Source organism: Haematobia irritans, chromosome 1, assembly GCF_050003625.1.
Source record: "Haematobia irritans isolate KBUSLIRL chromosome 1, ASM5000362v1, whole genome shotgun sequence".
NCBI classification, from domain to species: Eukaryota; Metazoa; Arthropoda; class Insecta; order Diptera; family Muscidae; genus Haematobia; species Haematobia irritans.
The window spans coordinates 210128352-210146955 of NC_134397.1; the positions used below are offsets into that span (position 1 = coordinate 210128352).

At 32.3% G+C, this 18604-nt stretch overlaps 1 protein-coding gene across 2 annotated transcripts in view; it reads left to right on the top strand.

Annotated features, from left to right (window-relative positions):
- Nucleotides 1-18326, top strand: part of LOC142222535 (sodium-independent sulfate anion transporter) — an 81249-nt gene extending 62923 nt beyond the window's left edge. For both annotated transcript variants that reach the window (XM_075292715.1, XM_075292714.1), the window contains 5 exons: nt 11009-11064; nt 11132-11859; nt 11924-12226; nt 17109-17254; nt 17327-18326. In XM_075292715.1, coding sequence (XP_075148830.1) covers nt 11009-11064; nt 11132-11859; nt 11924-12226; nt 17109-17254; nt 17327-17674 — 1581 coding nt within the window. In that variant the 3' untranslated portion in view covers nt 17675-18326. The remainder of the gene's footprint in view (nt 1-11008; nt 11065-11131; nt 11860-11923; nt 12227-17108; nt 17255-17326) is intronic.
- Nucleotides 18327-18604: the final 278 nt, after the last annotated feature.

Here is an 18604-nt window from a genome sequence, read left to right on the forward strand (position 1 = left end):
ATTTTCGGCACACCTCTTTATGGTCCTAAAATACCTCTAGATTTCCAATTTCAGACAAATTGGATAAAAACTACGGTTTCTATAAGCCCAAGACCCCAAATCGGGAGGTAGTTTTATATGGGGACCATACCAGAACATGGACCGATACTCACAATTTTTGGCACACGTATTTGTGGTCCTACAATACCTCTAGATTTCCAATTTCAAGTAAATTGAATAAAAACTGCGGTTTCTATAATCCCAAGAAGTAAAATCGGGAGATCGGTCTATATGAAGGCTATACCAAAATATGGATCGATACTCACAATTTTTGGCACACGTATTTGTGGTCCTACAATACCTCTAGATTTCCAATTTCAGGTAAATTTAATAAAAACTGCGGTTTCTATAAGCCCAAGAAATAATATCGGGAGATCGGTCTATATGGGGGCTATACCAAAACATGGACCGATAATCACCATTTTTGGCACACCTCTTTATGGTCATAGAATACCTCTAGGTTTCAAATTTCAAGCAAATTGGATAAAAACTACGATTTCTATAAGCCCAAGACCCCAAATCGGGTGGTCGGTTTATAAGGGGACTATATCAAAACCTGGACCGATATAGCCCATCTTCGAACTTGACCTGCCTGCAGACAAAAGACGAGTTTGTGCAAATTTCAGTACGATTGCTTCATTATTGAAGACTGTAGCGTGATTACAACAGACAGACAGACGGACATCGTTATATCGTCTTAGAATTTCTCCCTGATCGGAAATCGATATTTCGATGTGTTACAAACGGAATGACAAACGTATTATACCCCCGTCGCCATTCTATGGTGGTGGGGACAAAAATATTGTATACATACCAATGCATAAATAAAATTTTCTACACATGAGATTATATGAATATTTTTTTTTTTAAGTTGAACCCCCCCCCCCCCCCCCCCCCCCCCGAATTAAAATCCTGGCTACGGCCTTGAGTGTAACACCACGGCAACATATTTTTTGCGAAACGAAAACGCCCTATGTTTAAACCTCATTACTTTGGAAATCAATACACCAAGTTAACTGAGATATTGCATTTTTGGGTTAAAATAAAAAATAATGGAATTTTAAACATCCATAACTAATTTTGTTAATATATCATGAAAAGATAGCGATATTTGAATTTGAAATCTGTATCCTAATTTAAATTTTACAGAGCCTAAATTAAAGATAAATAACTTTCTAAAAATTATCTTTGAATCGGAATTAATACCAAAAAAAAAAAAAAAATTATGAAATATTGACTTATTTTTATGTCAAAAATTTTTTAAATTTTAATCAAATTAAATGTTTAAACCTTTTTATTCGAGGATGATAAGCTATTTGTTGCATTTTTGCAACTCTAGAAATTCACCAATGTGGTATCACAATGGATTGAATAGTCTAAGTGAGCCTGATACATCGGGCTGCCACCTAACTCTAGAAATAGTTTTCACTTCAGAAATATATCATCAAAAACTTCATAGCCGATTTAACTTTAGTTTATTATACCCTGCGCCACACTGTGGAACAGGGTATTATAAGTTAGTGCATATATTTGTAACACCCAGAAGGAGACGAGATAGACACATGGTGTCTTTGGCAATAATGCTCAGGGTGGGTCCCTGAGTCGATATAACCATGTCCGTCTGTCCGTCCGTCCGTCTGCCTGTGAACACATTTTTGTGATCAAAATCTAGGTCGCAATTCAAGTCCAATCGCCTTCAAATTTGGCACAAGTTCCTAATTTGGGTCAGAATAGAACCCTATTGATTTTGGAAGAAATCGGTTCAGATTTAGATATAGCTCCCATATATATCTTTCGCCCGATATGGACTTATATGGTCCTAGAAGCCAGAGTTTTGGCCCAATTTAGTTGAAATTTAGCACAGGGAGTAGATTTAGCATTGTAGCTATGCGTGCTAAATTTGGTTGAAATCGGTTCAGATTTAGATATAGCTCCCATATATATCGTTCGCCCGATTTACACTCATATGACCACAGTGGCCAATCTTTTTCTCCGATTTAATTGAAATACCAACATTTTCCTTGTAAAATCGCCACTGCTTAGTCGAAAAGTTGTAAAAATGACTCTAATTGTCCTAAACTTCTAATACATAATCATTAAAAAACTTTTGCGAAGTTTCCTTAAAATTGCTTCAGATTTAAATGTTTCCATATTTTTTTTACTAACATTGTGTTCCACCCTAGTGCATTAGCCGACTTAAATTTTGAGTCTATAGATTTTGTAGAGGTCTATCAAATTCTCTCCAGATCGAGTGATATTTAAATGTATGTATTTGGGACAAACCTTTATATAGCCCCCAACACAGTTGACGGATGTGATATGGTATCGAAAATTTAGATCTACAAAGTGGCGCAGGGTATAATATAGTCGGCCCCGCCCGACTTTAGACTTTCCTTGTTAAAATTATATAGTTTTGTTCAATTTATATTGTTAAATTTTTTTGCTTACCTTATTCACATGACCATAAAGTAACAAACAGCTTTACACAAATGAAGTATACAATTTTACTAAAAATATATATATATATATATATATATATATATATATATATATATATATATATATATATATATATATATATATATATATATATATATATATATATATATATATATATATATATATATATATATATATATATATTTATCATGTTCAATTACAAAAATTTTTAAAAATTTTAAATTTTGTTTTTTTTTTTTGTACCAACATAACACATGTTTTCTTCTGCGCAAGAAAACATGTGTTAACCTTCGGGAGACAACTTTGAACCATTGCTTGTTATTTTTACCCACAAGACCAATTTAAATTGATTCTCGTTGATTAAAATCAATTTAGTTATTTATGAAAATATTGTACATTGGTTATGCAAAAGAAGAAAATTTCCACTACTATAATTAAATATGTCAACAAGGAGCTTGATTTGATTTCAACACCCAACAATTTGATTATTATTTTAAAAGTGGAAATTTTTTGTTATAGTAAGCATTTGTTTGATTCCATTCCACTTTTAGTTAATGTTTCATATTTTTTAGGGTATAAAAATATGAAAATTCGGGGCAACAACTAATTTCTGCAAACCAATTTTTTTACATTCTAATTGTATCCTATATGATAAAAATATACTAGATATGAGCTTCCGCATATCCAAATATTGAGCTTCCGCATATCCAAATATTGATGAATGATAAGACCAACACGTTCTTTTGATATCTTTAAGGCCTCTGCTATATCGATCAACTTCATTTTACGGTCATTCAAAATCATTTTGTGGATTTTTTTGATGTTTTCGTCGGTAACCACCTCTTTCGGGCGTCCACTGCGTTCACCGTCCTCCGTGCTCATTTCACCACGCTTGAATTTTGCATACCAATAAATTATTGTTGATTTCCCTGGGGCAGAGTCCGGAAACTCATTATCAAGCCAAGTTTTTGCTTTCCTAGTATTTTTTCCCTTCAGAAAACAGTATTTTATCAAAACACGGAATTCTTTTGTTTACATTTTTTCACAATAACAAAAGTTGCTTCACAAAAGACGCTCTATCTCACAAACTAATTGACTTACAGGCGTCAAATTTTGACCGAATCATTTGAAGGTTGGTACTATATAAAAATAATATGCATTTAATACTAGCGACGCCATCTATGTGTCAGACCGGGGACCTGTTATGTTATCAATTTTGCATACCAATATTAATGGCAACTTGTAACAAGATCACCTACTTATTAATTATTTTCTAGAAATAGATCCATTATTCCATTTGTATTTATTATTAAATTTATATTTATTAAATTGTTAGAATTAATCATTCATTTTATGTGCACCTAGATAATTTATCATTAGTGTCGTCTTATTGGTTCATCACTCACAGTCTATCTCGCTCTCTTTTAATTATAACTCAATTTTTCGAAATACTCAATTTGAAGATCACATTTATTTTGCAACAACAACATCACCGTTAGGCTAAGCATAAACTCTTTTAAATAAGAAAACATTTGAGAAATATTGTCATTCTGTTCTTGGCATTTGGACAATAAACATTATTTAAAAAAAAACCTCCTGTGTCATCACTGGGGAATGCCGGCGGGGTTACGTTAATTTATAAAATATAAACCTATAAATTATTATTACTCGGAAAGTAGAGCAGATTGAACGAATACGTCTGTCTTGCCCTCTTTCCTTATAACATTTCCCCATAGGCGAATTTGACGTTAACGTCTGTTCTGCTGGGGCTATAAAAGTTAAAATTAGTACAACAAGAGCTGAACAAGAATCTCATGCATTTCCTCTACAAACTGCGTTTATTTATATTTATTTATATATTTTTTTTTGTGCAATATACACAAAAAAAAGTAAACTGGTTTAAAGGAAAAATGAACTAATTCGAGCAAAAATTGAACGAAATTGTTTTCCACATTTCGAGATTTTCATAAAGCGTTGTTAAAACCAGAAAAATTTAATTCCCTGATGCAATTTTTAACTGTAGTGCACGAAATTACACCCACTCATAGAACAAAAAATGAACTAACCCTGTCAACATTTTCATTCATCCAAAATGAGTGTTTATAAAAACGAGTGTTAGTTTATTCTTTTGAAAGATTAAAAAATGTTTACTCGCAGGGAAGGTTCAAATTTTAGTCATATATTAGTCTAAACAATGATTGTTTCTAACTGTTTAATTTAAATCATGAGAAAGACTCGATTATTACCCTTTTATTGCTCTATTCTAATAGTGTTAATATTGAAACAATTTACTGGGTAACTCGTAACTCATAAATTACGCATATGACGAAACTTTTGTATGAGTCAATGAAAATAATCATTTTGAGACACAACTACTTTAGACTGGGGACGCATAAATGACTCACAGATTCGCTCTTACGCAACCGTTTTGAGCATAAAAATGATTCAAAGAAGACTCATTCGTAATCGAAAATGTTTGCAGGGAAAGAAGAAAATCATCACACAAAAACACAAATCAAATATAAATTAGAGGTGTGCACGTGAGTAATAGTTTACTCACGCTCACGCACACTCACCACTGAAAAATCATACTCACGCACGATATTTTTTGGTAGGACTCACGCTCACGGACACTCACGAAAAGAAAATTTGTACTCACGCACGACAACGTTGTGACTCATGTGCACGTGAGTAATAGTTTACTCACGCTCACGCACACTCACGACTGAAAAATCATACTCACGCACGATATTTTTTGGTAGGACTCACACTCACGGACACTCACGATAAGAAAATTTGTACTCACGCACACTCACTCACGAAAACGTCGTGACTCACGAAAAATACCGTGACTCACGAATAATTTTATAATTAATTTACCTTACCGAAGTGTCTGAAAACATCCCAGGTGTCACTAAAATTGTAATTGAATTTAAATCTTAAGAGTTTTATGTTGGTGAGCAGGAATATTTTCGTGAGTGCAATTCGTTACTCACGCACACTCACGAAGATATTATTTTCGTGACTCACGCTCACGCACGACATTTTGGTTTGTCAATCACGCTCACGCACACTCACGCTGTTATCATGAGCATGACTCACGCACGAATCACGAAAATGTTCGTGAGTCACGACAATTTCGTGTCACGTGCACACCTCTAATATAAATATCGTCAAATTAATACAATTTATATAAATACTTAATTAATTATTTAATTAATTGATATAGTTAATATAATTAATTAATTAATTTAACTATCGAATAGACCGAAGCCTATATATCCCAAACTATAAATTGTAATATGTAATTTCAGAGAAAACAACAGAGATTAATCGTTGTTATTCGTCCACCGTGTCGTATGAGTGTTTCAGTAAGAAAATTGCTTATACGCAGACACAGACAATAATGTTCATGTAGACTAGTTTAGGTATAGTGGCTTCATAGGATGGTATAATAAGTTTGCCATTCTGTTTGTAACACACCGAAATATCGGTTTCGGACTATATAAAGAATATATATTCTTCATCGGAGAGAAATTCTAAGACGATGTAACGATGTCCGTCATTCTGTCTATTGTAATCAGTGTTGTCAGTATTTTTCTGGCTCTTGTGTCCAAATTATGATGTTTTCGCCCCCAAAAATCCCCATTTCAAACTTAAATTCCTCACAAAAATCCCCAATAAATTTTTGACAATTAAAAAAAAACAAAGCAAAAGGCTCTGCTGTAGAAAATAAGTAATACTTTAAAAATTAAAATTTTGTCAAAACCAGCAAGCTGCAATAAGATCAAGATTTCGAACCACAACACCAAGAAACTGATGATCGTCTTTTAAATGCTGGAGATATTGAAATGGGAGTTCGGTCACCTTGTATTTATGAACGAAAATTTACTTCTAAATATTCAAGTAGTAAAATTGGGTGGTAACACGTTGCCAAAGTTGGTAGAATTCTACCAGAAATGGTAGATTTTTTATTGTTTGCTAGATTGGTAGAATTTTTGAAGTTTTGGTAGATTTTGCAACAGGTACTTCATAAATTTTCTATAGAAATAAACTTTTGACAAATTTTTCTATATAGAAATAAAATTTTGAGAAAATTATCTAATAATAATAAATTAATGATTTTTTCAAGCTCGAGGTCTTTTTTTGAATATTTTATTTATTTTCCCAATATTTCGCGATTGGGAAAATAAATAAAATATTCAAAAAAAAAAAAGACCTCGAGCTTGAAAAAATCATCAATTTATTATTATAACATAAAAAAGGTCGAAGAAAATCAATGAAAACAATAATGAGAATTTTCTAAAAAAAATTCTATAGAAATAAAATTTTGACAAAATTTTCTATAGAAATAAAATTTTAACAAAATTTTCTATAGAAATAAAATTTTAAGAAAATATTCTATAGAAATAAAATTTTGAGAAAATTTTCTATAGAAATAAAATTTTGACAAAATTGTCTATAGAAATAAATTGTTTGCAAAATTTTCTAAAGAAATAAAAATTAAAAAAAAAAATTTAAAAAACATTTTGAGAAAAATTTTTACATAGGAATAAAATTTTTACATCATTTTCTACATAGGAATACAATTTTGACAAAATTTTCTATAGAAATAAAATTTTGAGAAAATTTTCTATAGAAATAAAATTTTGAGAAAACTTTCTATTGAAATAAATTTTGTGAAAACTTTCTGTAGAAATAAATTTTCACAAAATTTTCTATAGAAATAAAATGTCCAATAGAAATAAAATTTTGCTAAAAAATTAAATCGATTTCTCGAAAAAACCCACAAAAATTCCCAAATTTATGGAAATTCCCCAACAAATCCATTAATTAAATATTAACTTATTTTTTATGCCAAAAAATGTTTAAATGTTAATGTTAATTAAATTAAATGTTTAAACCTTTTTATTCGAGGATGATAAGCTATTTGTTGCAGAGAGTTTTTGCAACTCTAGAAATAGTTTTCACTACCTTCAGAAATAGATCATCAAAAACTTTATAGCCGATATAACTTTAGTTTATTAAAATTATATAGTTTTGTTCAATTTCTATTTTTTTGCTTACCTTATTGACATGACCATAAAGTAAAAAACAGCTTTATACAAATGAAGTATACAATTTTACTAAAAATATATATATTTATCATGTTCAATTACAAAAAATTTTAAAAGTTTAAAGATTTTTAAAATAAGCCTACATTATTCATGGTGGGTGCAAATTTTGTTTTTTTTTGTGTACCAACATAGCCTTAGGAATACAATTTAAACAACATTTTCTATACAGGAACACAATTTTGACAAAATTTTCTATAGAAATAACATTTTGAGAAAACTTTCTATAGAAATAAATTTTGACAAAATTTTCTATAGAAATATAATGTCCAATAGAATAAAATTTTGTTAAAAAGATTAAATCGATTTCTCGAAAAAATCCCTACAAAGTCCCCAACTCAGAATTTGCGTCCCCATTCACGAAAAAATATCCCCAATTTGGGGAAAAATCCCCAATACTGCACTGTTAGAAAAATATGTTTTTCATATGTTCCGATATAAACAAAATGTGTTTCGGGCACAATTTTAAAACACAATATATTTAAGTGCAAACATGTAATGTTCCTAAACTAACACAAAATGTTTGGGACATCTATGTTAATATGTTAGAATATATTATGTTTGGGGCATGAATGTTTCATAAAAATCATATGTGTGAATGCAAACATATATACATTTACAAATTTCGACTAAACATACATATGTTGTGATATTTTATTCAAAGCGACAGAGAGAGTATAGAAAAGGAAATAGAGATGGAAACCGGGAGATTTGACGAAAGATATCAACATAACACAGCGAAAGAATCAAAAGAGAATAATTTCTGTGAAACCGCTTGTATGTTGTTTCGGAAAACTGTTTTATGATAAGGCCAAAAATTTGATATTTAAGTCTAAATATTATTTAATTTGAGTAAAGAGAATAGACATTCGGAACCAAGAGAATAGACATTTGACAAACAGCATATGTTTTCGCCTTGAGAGCAGCATTTTATGTATGTGTGGAGATGTGTTTAGTTCCTCTTTATTAATAAGTAGTCCACGAGGAGTTGACGGACACCTTCAAATATAAAAGCGGGCATTAAGTTCGAGTTTTGCAGCTAAAACAATTTAAAAAGTTTTTTTCTTTAAAATGAATTATTAAAGAAAAATAAAAGGCATGGTGTTAAATGCTAGCAAAAAATTGTTCACGCCTAACTAAATTTATGTTTATATTATAAAATTATTTATGTATGTTTATACTCGACTCCACGTTCTTCTTTTGTTAGTTTTTGAATTCCTTCCAAATTTTAAAGTTTTGTACCAAAGACAGTTTTGTGTTACAAAATTGTTATTTTTGCAATAAAAAATAATATTTTATCCAAAAATCAGTCAATTGCGTTTATATCAAGCACTGTTGCTGACTATAAATCTTTAATAACCCACATTTCGAAGTTTCATTATAAAAAATTAATATAGTATAAAAATAAATGTGTAAATTAAAAAAAAAAGTGTTCGGTCGGAGCAGGAATTGAACCCACGACCCTTTGCATGCAAGGCAGACATGCTAACCACTGCTCCACGTGGCAAACAAATGTATGTTTCTGTTAAATAATGTTATGTTTGCATGGGCTCGTGGGCGCTGCAAACTATGCTACATAAATGTAACTTATAACTATAATGATCTACTGGTGACTATAACAGCTACGTAGTCCAGTGGATAGTGTGTTGTCTTACAAACTGTATGGTCCTCGGTTCGATTCTCCGTGCAGGCGAAAGGTAAAATTTAACAAATTTATAAAAATGAATAATTTCTTCAACATTATTTGTATTACAGAAAAAGGTGCCAAGAACTAAAATATTTCGTGGAAGTGAAAATTACGAGTATGTTAGGCAATGAGCACAATCGTCTTTGGGAAAAATTCTTCCAAGCATATAATATTTTTGGGCTCAAAATGCTTCCAAACATATAATATGTTCACACAAAACAAAATAACATATGTGCTTCCTGCAAAATATGTTTGGAACATATGTTAAAGAAGCGATTTTTTTGAGGGTGTGGCAACACTGGTTCTAATCACGCTACATCCTTCGATGAAAAACAATCTTGCTTAAGTTTTGCACTAACTCGTTTTTTGTCTCCATGCAGGTCAAACGACGGGCTATGTCGTTCCATGTTTCGACATAGCCCTCATATTAACCGATCCCCCGGTTTGACTTATTGAGGGCATTACAAAACCGCAATGTATATCCGATTTGCTTGAGGTATTTTAAATCAGTTAAGAGCTGTGCTAAATTCGGTATATATCTGTCCATGTTTTGATATAGCCCCCATATAGACCGATCTCCCGATTTGACTTTTATGAGAATATTGGGAATTTTTAATTTACCTGTTTTACTATAGCACCCATCTATTTCCCGATTTTTCCTCTTGAGGACATTGAAGCCTCAATGAGCCACGTATTAATAATCAATATTAATATAAAATAGAGCATTTTGGAAAAATATATTATCATATATAACATAAAAAAATTCGATGGAATTATTCAATAATAAAAAAAACTCAATGTTAATAGAAATTTTCTGCATTTTCATGCCCGGCCGAAGCTTAAATCCCACCACATTTAAGCCTCGGCTGGACCGAACATAACTCTGCTCTTACTAGTTCATTCTCTGGTTATCATCCGGTATTTTATCCACTTCTCTTGCAATGCGTTTCTTCATCGCATCCTTACTGGCATAATTTTTATCCTTGCCATTTACCTAAAATTCATCACAACATAAGTTTGAATATGGTCCATAGCAGTTTTAGATATGGAAACAATTTCTGACATGCTGCCTATGATCTCTTGTTCGAATAGTTCGCAATAGTACCCGGAATGATAATTAGGGATCGGCTAAGGTTCAAGGACATCCTAAGCTATATTACTAGGGGTTAGGGATTGTAATGAGAGTGAAAAGGTCGCCTTTTCAACCCTTTTATAAATTTTGGAAATTCGCCTTTCTGATTTTGAGTTTATTACGGTATTATCATTAGTGGATTTTGGTGACTATCAAAACTCGATTTGGCCAACATTAAAAGTCGATTTGACTGAATTTTCAAGATTACAAAACATCGACTACGAAAACACAATTTAATTTTATATTTATCATTTTGTTTATTTGTGTAATGCTAAAGGGAAGGTCATAAGCTAAACATAGAAACGGGCAGCACTAATTGATAGGTTACCACACTGCACTGAATAATCTAAGAGAGCATAAAAACTAGCCTCTATACCCGACCAAAAACTTCTCTATTGAATAGATAATGTTGTATCATTTTTTTGGATTTTGGCTAAATTTTAAGGAATTTTCAAAGCATTGCTAAATATTTTTATTTTATCCCATAATATATCATCTCCTATCACATGTGAGGCTTTGAATTAAATAATATATATTAAGAATTTTCTAAAAATATTTATTTTTTTCTATTTTCAGTATGGGTTATATGGCTGTTTTATGGGATGCTTCATTTACATTTTTTTGGGATCAAGGTAAGAAATCAAACGAAAATTGATTACATTAAAATTAAATTTAAATATCTGTCTTATCGATTTACAGTAAAGATGTTCCCGTGGGGCCTACAGCCATTTCAGCCCTACTCATATTCCAAACAGCCCATGGTGTTTGGCAAAAAGCTGTGCTGCTTACATTCCTTACGGGACTCATAGAAATATGTATGGGCGTATTTCGTTTGGGATTCCTCATAGATTTTGTTTCGGGACCAGTTAGTGCTGGCTTTACAAGTGCTGGTTCCTTAATCATATTCACCTCACAGCTGAAAGATCTTTTGGGTGTTAATACCAAAGGTGATACTTTTGTCGATATGTGGATTTCGGTCTTTAGTGATTTACACAATATTAGTTGGAATGATGCAGCATTGGGAGTGGCTTGCATAGTGGTACTTCTAAGTATGCGAGCCATGGCCAGCACAAGTTTTGGACCCAAAGATGGCAAAGAAAAGACATTCTGTCAGAAATTTTGGTCTGGCCTTTTTTGGGTTGTGGGCACATCGAGAAATGCTGTTCTAATAATTGCCACATCCGCTATTGGATATTACCTCTTGAGCTCGGATATTGATATTTTTCGTATGGTTGGCTATGTTCCAGAAGGTTTGCCGAAATTTAGTTTACCACCCTTCTCTATGACTACTGTAACAAATACTACATCGGGTGAATTGATTGAAATACACGAAAGTTTTGGTCAAATGGTTAGTAGTTTGGGTTCTGGTCTAATTGTGGTACCTCTGATTGCCTTACTGGAGAATATGGCTGTTGTTCAAGCTTTTGGTAAGAACTATTTAATTTTTCGAAAAGAGTTTGTTAGTAATTTTTGTTGCTTTTATCTTTGTAGCTAATGGCAAACCCTGTGATGCTACCCAAGAACTAATTGCAGTTGGTATTTGCAATGTTGCCAATTCGTTTGCTCAAGGCTTCCGCGGTAATGGTGGCATTGCTCGTGGTGCTGTATTGAATTCAAGTGGTGTAAGGACCCAAATGTCCAATATATATACGGGACTTATTGTTATTATTGCCTTGCTATATTTGACTCCGGCCTTCTTTTACATTCCAAAGGCTGCTTTGGCGGCTGTTATTATGGCAGCCGTTATTTTCATGATTCAATATCGTGTCGTCAAACCAATGTGGAGAAGTAAAAGTAAGTTGAAATACATTTGAAAAAAAAAAAACAAAAAAACAAAATAATCTGTTTAAGCTATTAACACTAAATTCAGGCCTAATCGGATCAAAATTGAGTTCCTAAGTTTAAAAACCTTGTGGTTACTTAACCAGTCCTTTAACCTCACAATAACTTTCCTTAAATCACTCTGTTCTATTCACAAAAAATTGAACAAAGATTGTCAATTTGAATTTATTTAATGTAATATAACCCTAATGAAACATCCACATATAAATTAATACAAAATAATTTATTGTTTTAATATTTCCTAAAAATTCACATTTTAATAATATATTTTTTTTACAAAATTTGATTTCTACATATTATTCGAAAAATATTCGCTTATTTGATTATTATAAGACTTAAAACAAACTCCATCACTCTTCTCACACTCCCTCAGTCACTATTACAATCCTAATATTGATCATTGCTCAACTCTCTCTCTCTCTGTCCCACATTCAGTGGTGCCAACTGTTTTGGGCTGAAAATCGTCAATTTTTCAAATATTTTTCGTCAAAATCGTCAATTTGTCCCAAAAAAATCGTCAAAAAATCGTCACCCATAAAACAGCCGAAAAAGGAACAAATTAAAAGTTTTATTAAAAAACATTAATAATTCCTTTTAACCCTCTAATTAAGTAATCTAGTTTCCAGTTTTTTAAACGAATATTAATTAAATCAAATTTTTAATTAATTAATAGTAATATTTCTGATTATGACTACATGTACTACATTGTTTAACAAATTTTTCTTGACAGAAAAATTTCCTATTCTCCAAGAGAATTTAATTCCTTATTACTGGCTCGTGTATTATTTTTTATTTCTATTATCGGTAATGAATAAAGTGAATTTAACTAAACCAAGACAAAAGAATACCTTGCAATGTTTAAGTTACAAAGGAATTCCGCATTTTAGGTTTATTTATATTGATTGCTTTGACATTTCTTTCTACATTGGAGACGTTTGGAGCAAGCTACATATGTATAAATTGTCATAAAGGGTGATACGGTCAAAATTTGGTCAAGGTAAATACACGCGTTTTCCCTCGGTGAAATCGTTTATTTAAAAAATCAAATTAAATTTCTTTTGCAAGTTCAATTAGTACAAAATTCAGGAAAAATATTCAGTTAGGCTTTCGCTTTTCCAAATCCGAATTGCCGGGCCTCATGCTTGACACCTGCCATCAGATTTTGTACAGCCACCTTGTCCACCTTCTTCGCCGCAGAAAGCCAGTTTGCCTTGAACTGCTGCTCGTCCTTAGCAGTTTTTTTGGTCTTCTTTAGGTTCCGCTTGACAATAGCCCAGTATTTCTCAATTGGGCGGAGCTGTGGCGTGTTGGGAGGGTTCTTGTCCTTGACCACTCCATGGCCTTTTTACCGTAATGGCAAGATGCCAAATCCGGCCAAAACAGTACGGAACAACCGTGTATCTTCAGGAAAGGCAGCAGACGTTTATTCAAACACTCTTTCACGTAAATTTCTTGGTTGACAGTCCCGGAAGCTATGAAAATGCTGCTTTTCAAGCCACAGGTACAGATGGCTTGCCAAACCAGATATTTCTTTGCGAACTTTGACGGGATCGCGCTTTGGCCGTCGTATTTTGTTTATCATCGCGATTTGGAGTCACTACCTTCTTGTAAGTCGATAGTCCGGCTCGATGCACGGTTGTAGACGATACACCCAGCTTATTTGCGGCATCTCGGAGAGAGAGGTTAGGGTTTCGCTTGAAACTACCGGCAACTCTATTTGTCGTCTCAGCGGCTTCGGGTTTTCGATTTCCCCCCGATCCAGACTTCCTGGCTATCGACAAACGTTCCCCAAACACTTTAATTACATTTGTAACGGTTGATTTGGCAACTTTTAGCGATTTTGCCAGCTTTGCGTGCGAGTAGCTCGAATTTTCGCGATGCGCGAGCAAAATTTTGATACGTTGCTCTTCTTGCTTGTACGGCATTTTGACAACTGAAGAGTGAATTCCAAAATCAAAATAGGAGCAACATTCTACACACACACACCTTCAAAAGGAGGGGTGTTCAGGGTTTTAAAATGCAAAATTGAAAGAAATACGTCAAGTTTATATTGACCAAATTTTGACCGTATCACCCTTTAGATTAAAAATTAAAAATTAAAAAAGCTTTTCTACATTACACCTTATGAAATTCGTCAACTTATAACTACATCTCTTTGAAAAATCGTCAAATCGTCATAAAAAACGTCAATAAGAAACACTTGTGTCGAGCATTTTAAAAAATCGTCAACTCATAACTACGTTGTTTAAAATCGTCGTCAAATCGTCAAAGGCAAAATTTACCATCAAAAATCGTCAAAATGACGAAAAATCGTCAGAGTTGGCACCGCTGCCCACATTATATGTTAAACGCTTGTGTCTTCTTTAACTCACTCTTTTATTGTTTAATTTATTATTCTAAATATTCCTCAAAATTAATATGTTTTAATTTGCGAAATTATTAATATTTACTTATCTGATAATTTTAAGACTTTAAACAACCAACACCTTCCAAACTCCCTCATCCTCCTGTTATTGTCATTGCTTGAACTCTCTCTTACTTTCAATGTTTATGAGTTCTTTAAGTCACTCTCTTACTATCAATGCTCTTCCAATGTCTCCTAAACTGTAGTTGATATACAATAATAGCAGTAATCAAATACAAACGACCAATCATGATGATTTCTTCAATTTCTCTGTTTATACCTTGTCAAGTCAAAAAAGGAAAAGATGGGACTTGTGGAAAATGTCTTTTCTATTGATATCAAATTTATTCCACTAAATAATCCCTTGTACGCGCCAAATGTAACGAAAATAAATCGAAATTCGAGTAGATTGAAATTGAAGAAAAAAAGTCCTGGTTGTTATGGAAATTTGATAACGCGAAAATGTGCATCCAAAGATAAAATACATTCTTCCGGAATGAAATTTTCGGATGAACTAATATTTAATAATATTAACAAAAAAGGAAAGTCTAAAGTTGGGCGGGCCGACTATATTATACCCTGCACCACTTGGTAGATCCACATTTTTGATACCATTTCAATCCGTCAAATATGTTGGGTGCTATATAGAAAGGTTTTTGTTCCCATGTACATGTATTTAAATCTGACTCGATCTGGATACAATTTGTTAGACTTCTACAAAATCGATAGACCTAAGTCGGCTAATGCCCTGGGGTGGAACACAATTTCAGTAAAAAAACAAGTAAGGAAAGTCTAAAGTCGGGCGGGGCCGAGTATATTATACCCTGCACCACTTTGTAGATCTAAATTTTCGATACCATATCACATCCGTCAAATGTGTTGGGTGCTATATATAAAGGTTTGTCCCAAATACATACATTTAAATATCACTCGATTTGGACAGAATTTGATAGACTTTTACAAAATCTATAGAATTAAAATTTAAGTCGGCTAATGTACTAGGGTGGAACACAATATTAGTAAAAAAATATGTGAAACATTTAAATTTGAAGCAATTTTAAGGAAACTTCGCAAATGTTTATTTATGATTTATCGATCGATATATATGTATAAGAAGTTTAGGAAAATTAGAGTGATTTTTACAACTTTTCGACTAAGCAGAGGCGATTTTAAAAGGAAAATGTTCGTATTTTGACCATTTTTGTCGAAATCAGAAAAACATATATATGGGAGCTATATCTAAATCTGAACCGATTTCAACCAAATTTGGCACGCATAGTTACAATGCTAATTCTACTCCCTGTGCACAATTTCAACTAAATCGGAGTTATAAATTGGCCTCTGTGGTCATATGAGTGTAAATCGGGGGAAAGCTATATATGAGAGCTATATCTAAATCTGAACCGATTTGGCTGATATTTTGCAAGTTTTTCGAGACCCATAAAATATTCGGATATACGGAATTTGAGGAAGATCGGTTCATATACACGCCAATTATGACCAGATTGGTGAAAAATATATATGGCAGCTATATCTAAATCTGAACCGATTTTTTCCAAAATCAATAGGGATCGTCTTTGAGCCGAAACAGGACCCTATACCAAATTTTAGGACAATCGGACTAAAACTGCGAGCTGTACTTTGCACACAAAAATACATCAACAGACGGACAGACAGACAGACAGACGGACATCGCTAAATCGACTCAGAATTTAATTCTAAGCCGATCCGTATACTAAAAGGTTGGTCTATGATTACTCATTCTTGGTGTTACATACAAATGCACAAACTTATTATACCCTGTACCACAGTAGTGGTGAAGGGTATAAACAGTGGGAAAAAAGTCTTGAATAATTTTATAAAATTTAGACTATTTTTAGAAAATTTTAACTAAATTGTAAACAAAAATATGTAAATATTTTTGGACAATTTGAAGAAAATCTCTTATAATTAATTAAGATTTTTTCACTTGTTTGAAATTTTGTAGTTTGGGGAAAAAATTAGAGTTCAAAATTGCAAGAATGTCTTTAGTGCCATAAAAGTTCAAGATGGGCGCATTTGCAGTAAAAACTACAAATGTAAAGAAATAATGTACTATTTTGTGAAAAGTACGAATTTGGTAAATGTACATTTGGTTAAAACTTTTTCCCGTTTTTTAGTTCATTTAACTAACATGCGCTAAAAATTATAAGAAGATACGGGCTAGTTCTCCCTACTTTTGTTCAGGAACCAGAGAGTAGTACCACTCATTTTTCATTTGTAATAAAACTAAATTTAATAATTTTCGCAGCACTGAATAGTCTAAGTGATCGCAAAATAACAGGCTGCGATTATGCCTAACCTAACCAATACCACATTGGAATCGTGTTAATAAATTGATTATTTTCCTGAGACTTGTATTATTTTAATTAATATATTTATTCCTTTCAGAATCCGATTTAATTCCTGGTCTGGCCACCTTCATTGCTTGCTTGGTATTGCCACTACAGTTGGGAATTTTGGTAGGCATTGGTATCAATATTGTTTTTATTTTATATCATGCAGCTCGGCCCAAGCTTCGTGTGGAAACATTATGTGTATGTATTCAAATTGTCCCCCCCCCCATATATATTCTTCGGGAAATATTAATATTTTGTATAAATTTACAGACCTCCAATGACATCAAATATATCATGTTAACACCCGATCGTTGTCTCATATTCCCCTCAGTGGAATTTGTTCGTAATGTAATCACCAAACATGGACGCAAATCAACGCTACCCGTTGTCATTGATTGTACTCATATTTATGGAGCCGATTTTACAGCGGCCAAAGTAGTATCGACCATGATCGATGATTTTGAAAATCGTCAACAGAAATTGTATTTCTTTAATTTACAACCTCGTGTGGCTCAAGTCTTTGAGGGTATTAATAATAATTTGGAAGTGATTTACGATATGAATTCGCTGGAATTAAAATTGTCTGGAAAAGAGGAACACACAACATCGAAACTGTGAAATTCTAACAAATATGTTAGATAGATTTTAGAAATATATAATATTATAGCGTATGTACTTATCGATGGAGTAAAGCCGGAAAGTAAGATGTAGAACGAAACAAGAAATTCCTACAAAAGGTTAATGAAGAATTGAAATTAACAATATTTAGTGCCACAATTATAATTTATAGTATCGTTTTTTATGTTCTTTTAAAGCATTATCCATTAATTATTCCTTCCTAGATTTTTATGTAAATATTTCTCTGTACTGTACTTACCTCTTTTTTTTGTATAGCTAAAAAGCAAGCATTTTACTCGTTGTTACCTTCTTAGTCTCTAAATTAGTTTACCAAATACCTCCATAATATAACCTTAGGGATGCTAATTTGCTTATTTGTATCACTATGCAAAACATCTTTTAGTATTTTAGCCTGTAGTAATTTCCAGTGTACTTTTATGCATCCTAGATTTATACAAAAAAAAAGTATTATTACATTGTATAGTTTTATATACATATCGAAAGAATCCATATTTTATGTACTTAATGTTAAGAAGAATATACCGAATTTGTTTTCTATTATTCGATCTATATAGAATAGATTAATAGTTACTTTATCTTGCCACAGATACGAATTGTGAAATAAATATACTAAATTTTGTATATAAATAAATTCTATAATCTTTGATTTCTGACAGATGGGCAATAGAGGTGTGCACGTGAGTAATAGTTTACTCTACTACTAGACACACGCTCACGCGCACTCACGTCGTGACTCACGAAAAATATCGTGACTCACGAATAATTTTATGATTAATTTACCTTACCGAAGTGTCTGAAAACATGAGCATTATTAAAATCGAGAGTGTTATTAAACTCTTAACATCCCAGGTGTCACTAAAATTGTAATTGAATTTAACTTTTAAGCGTTTGTTGGTTGGTGAGATGGAA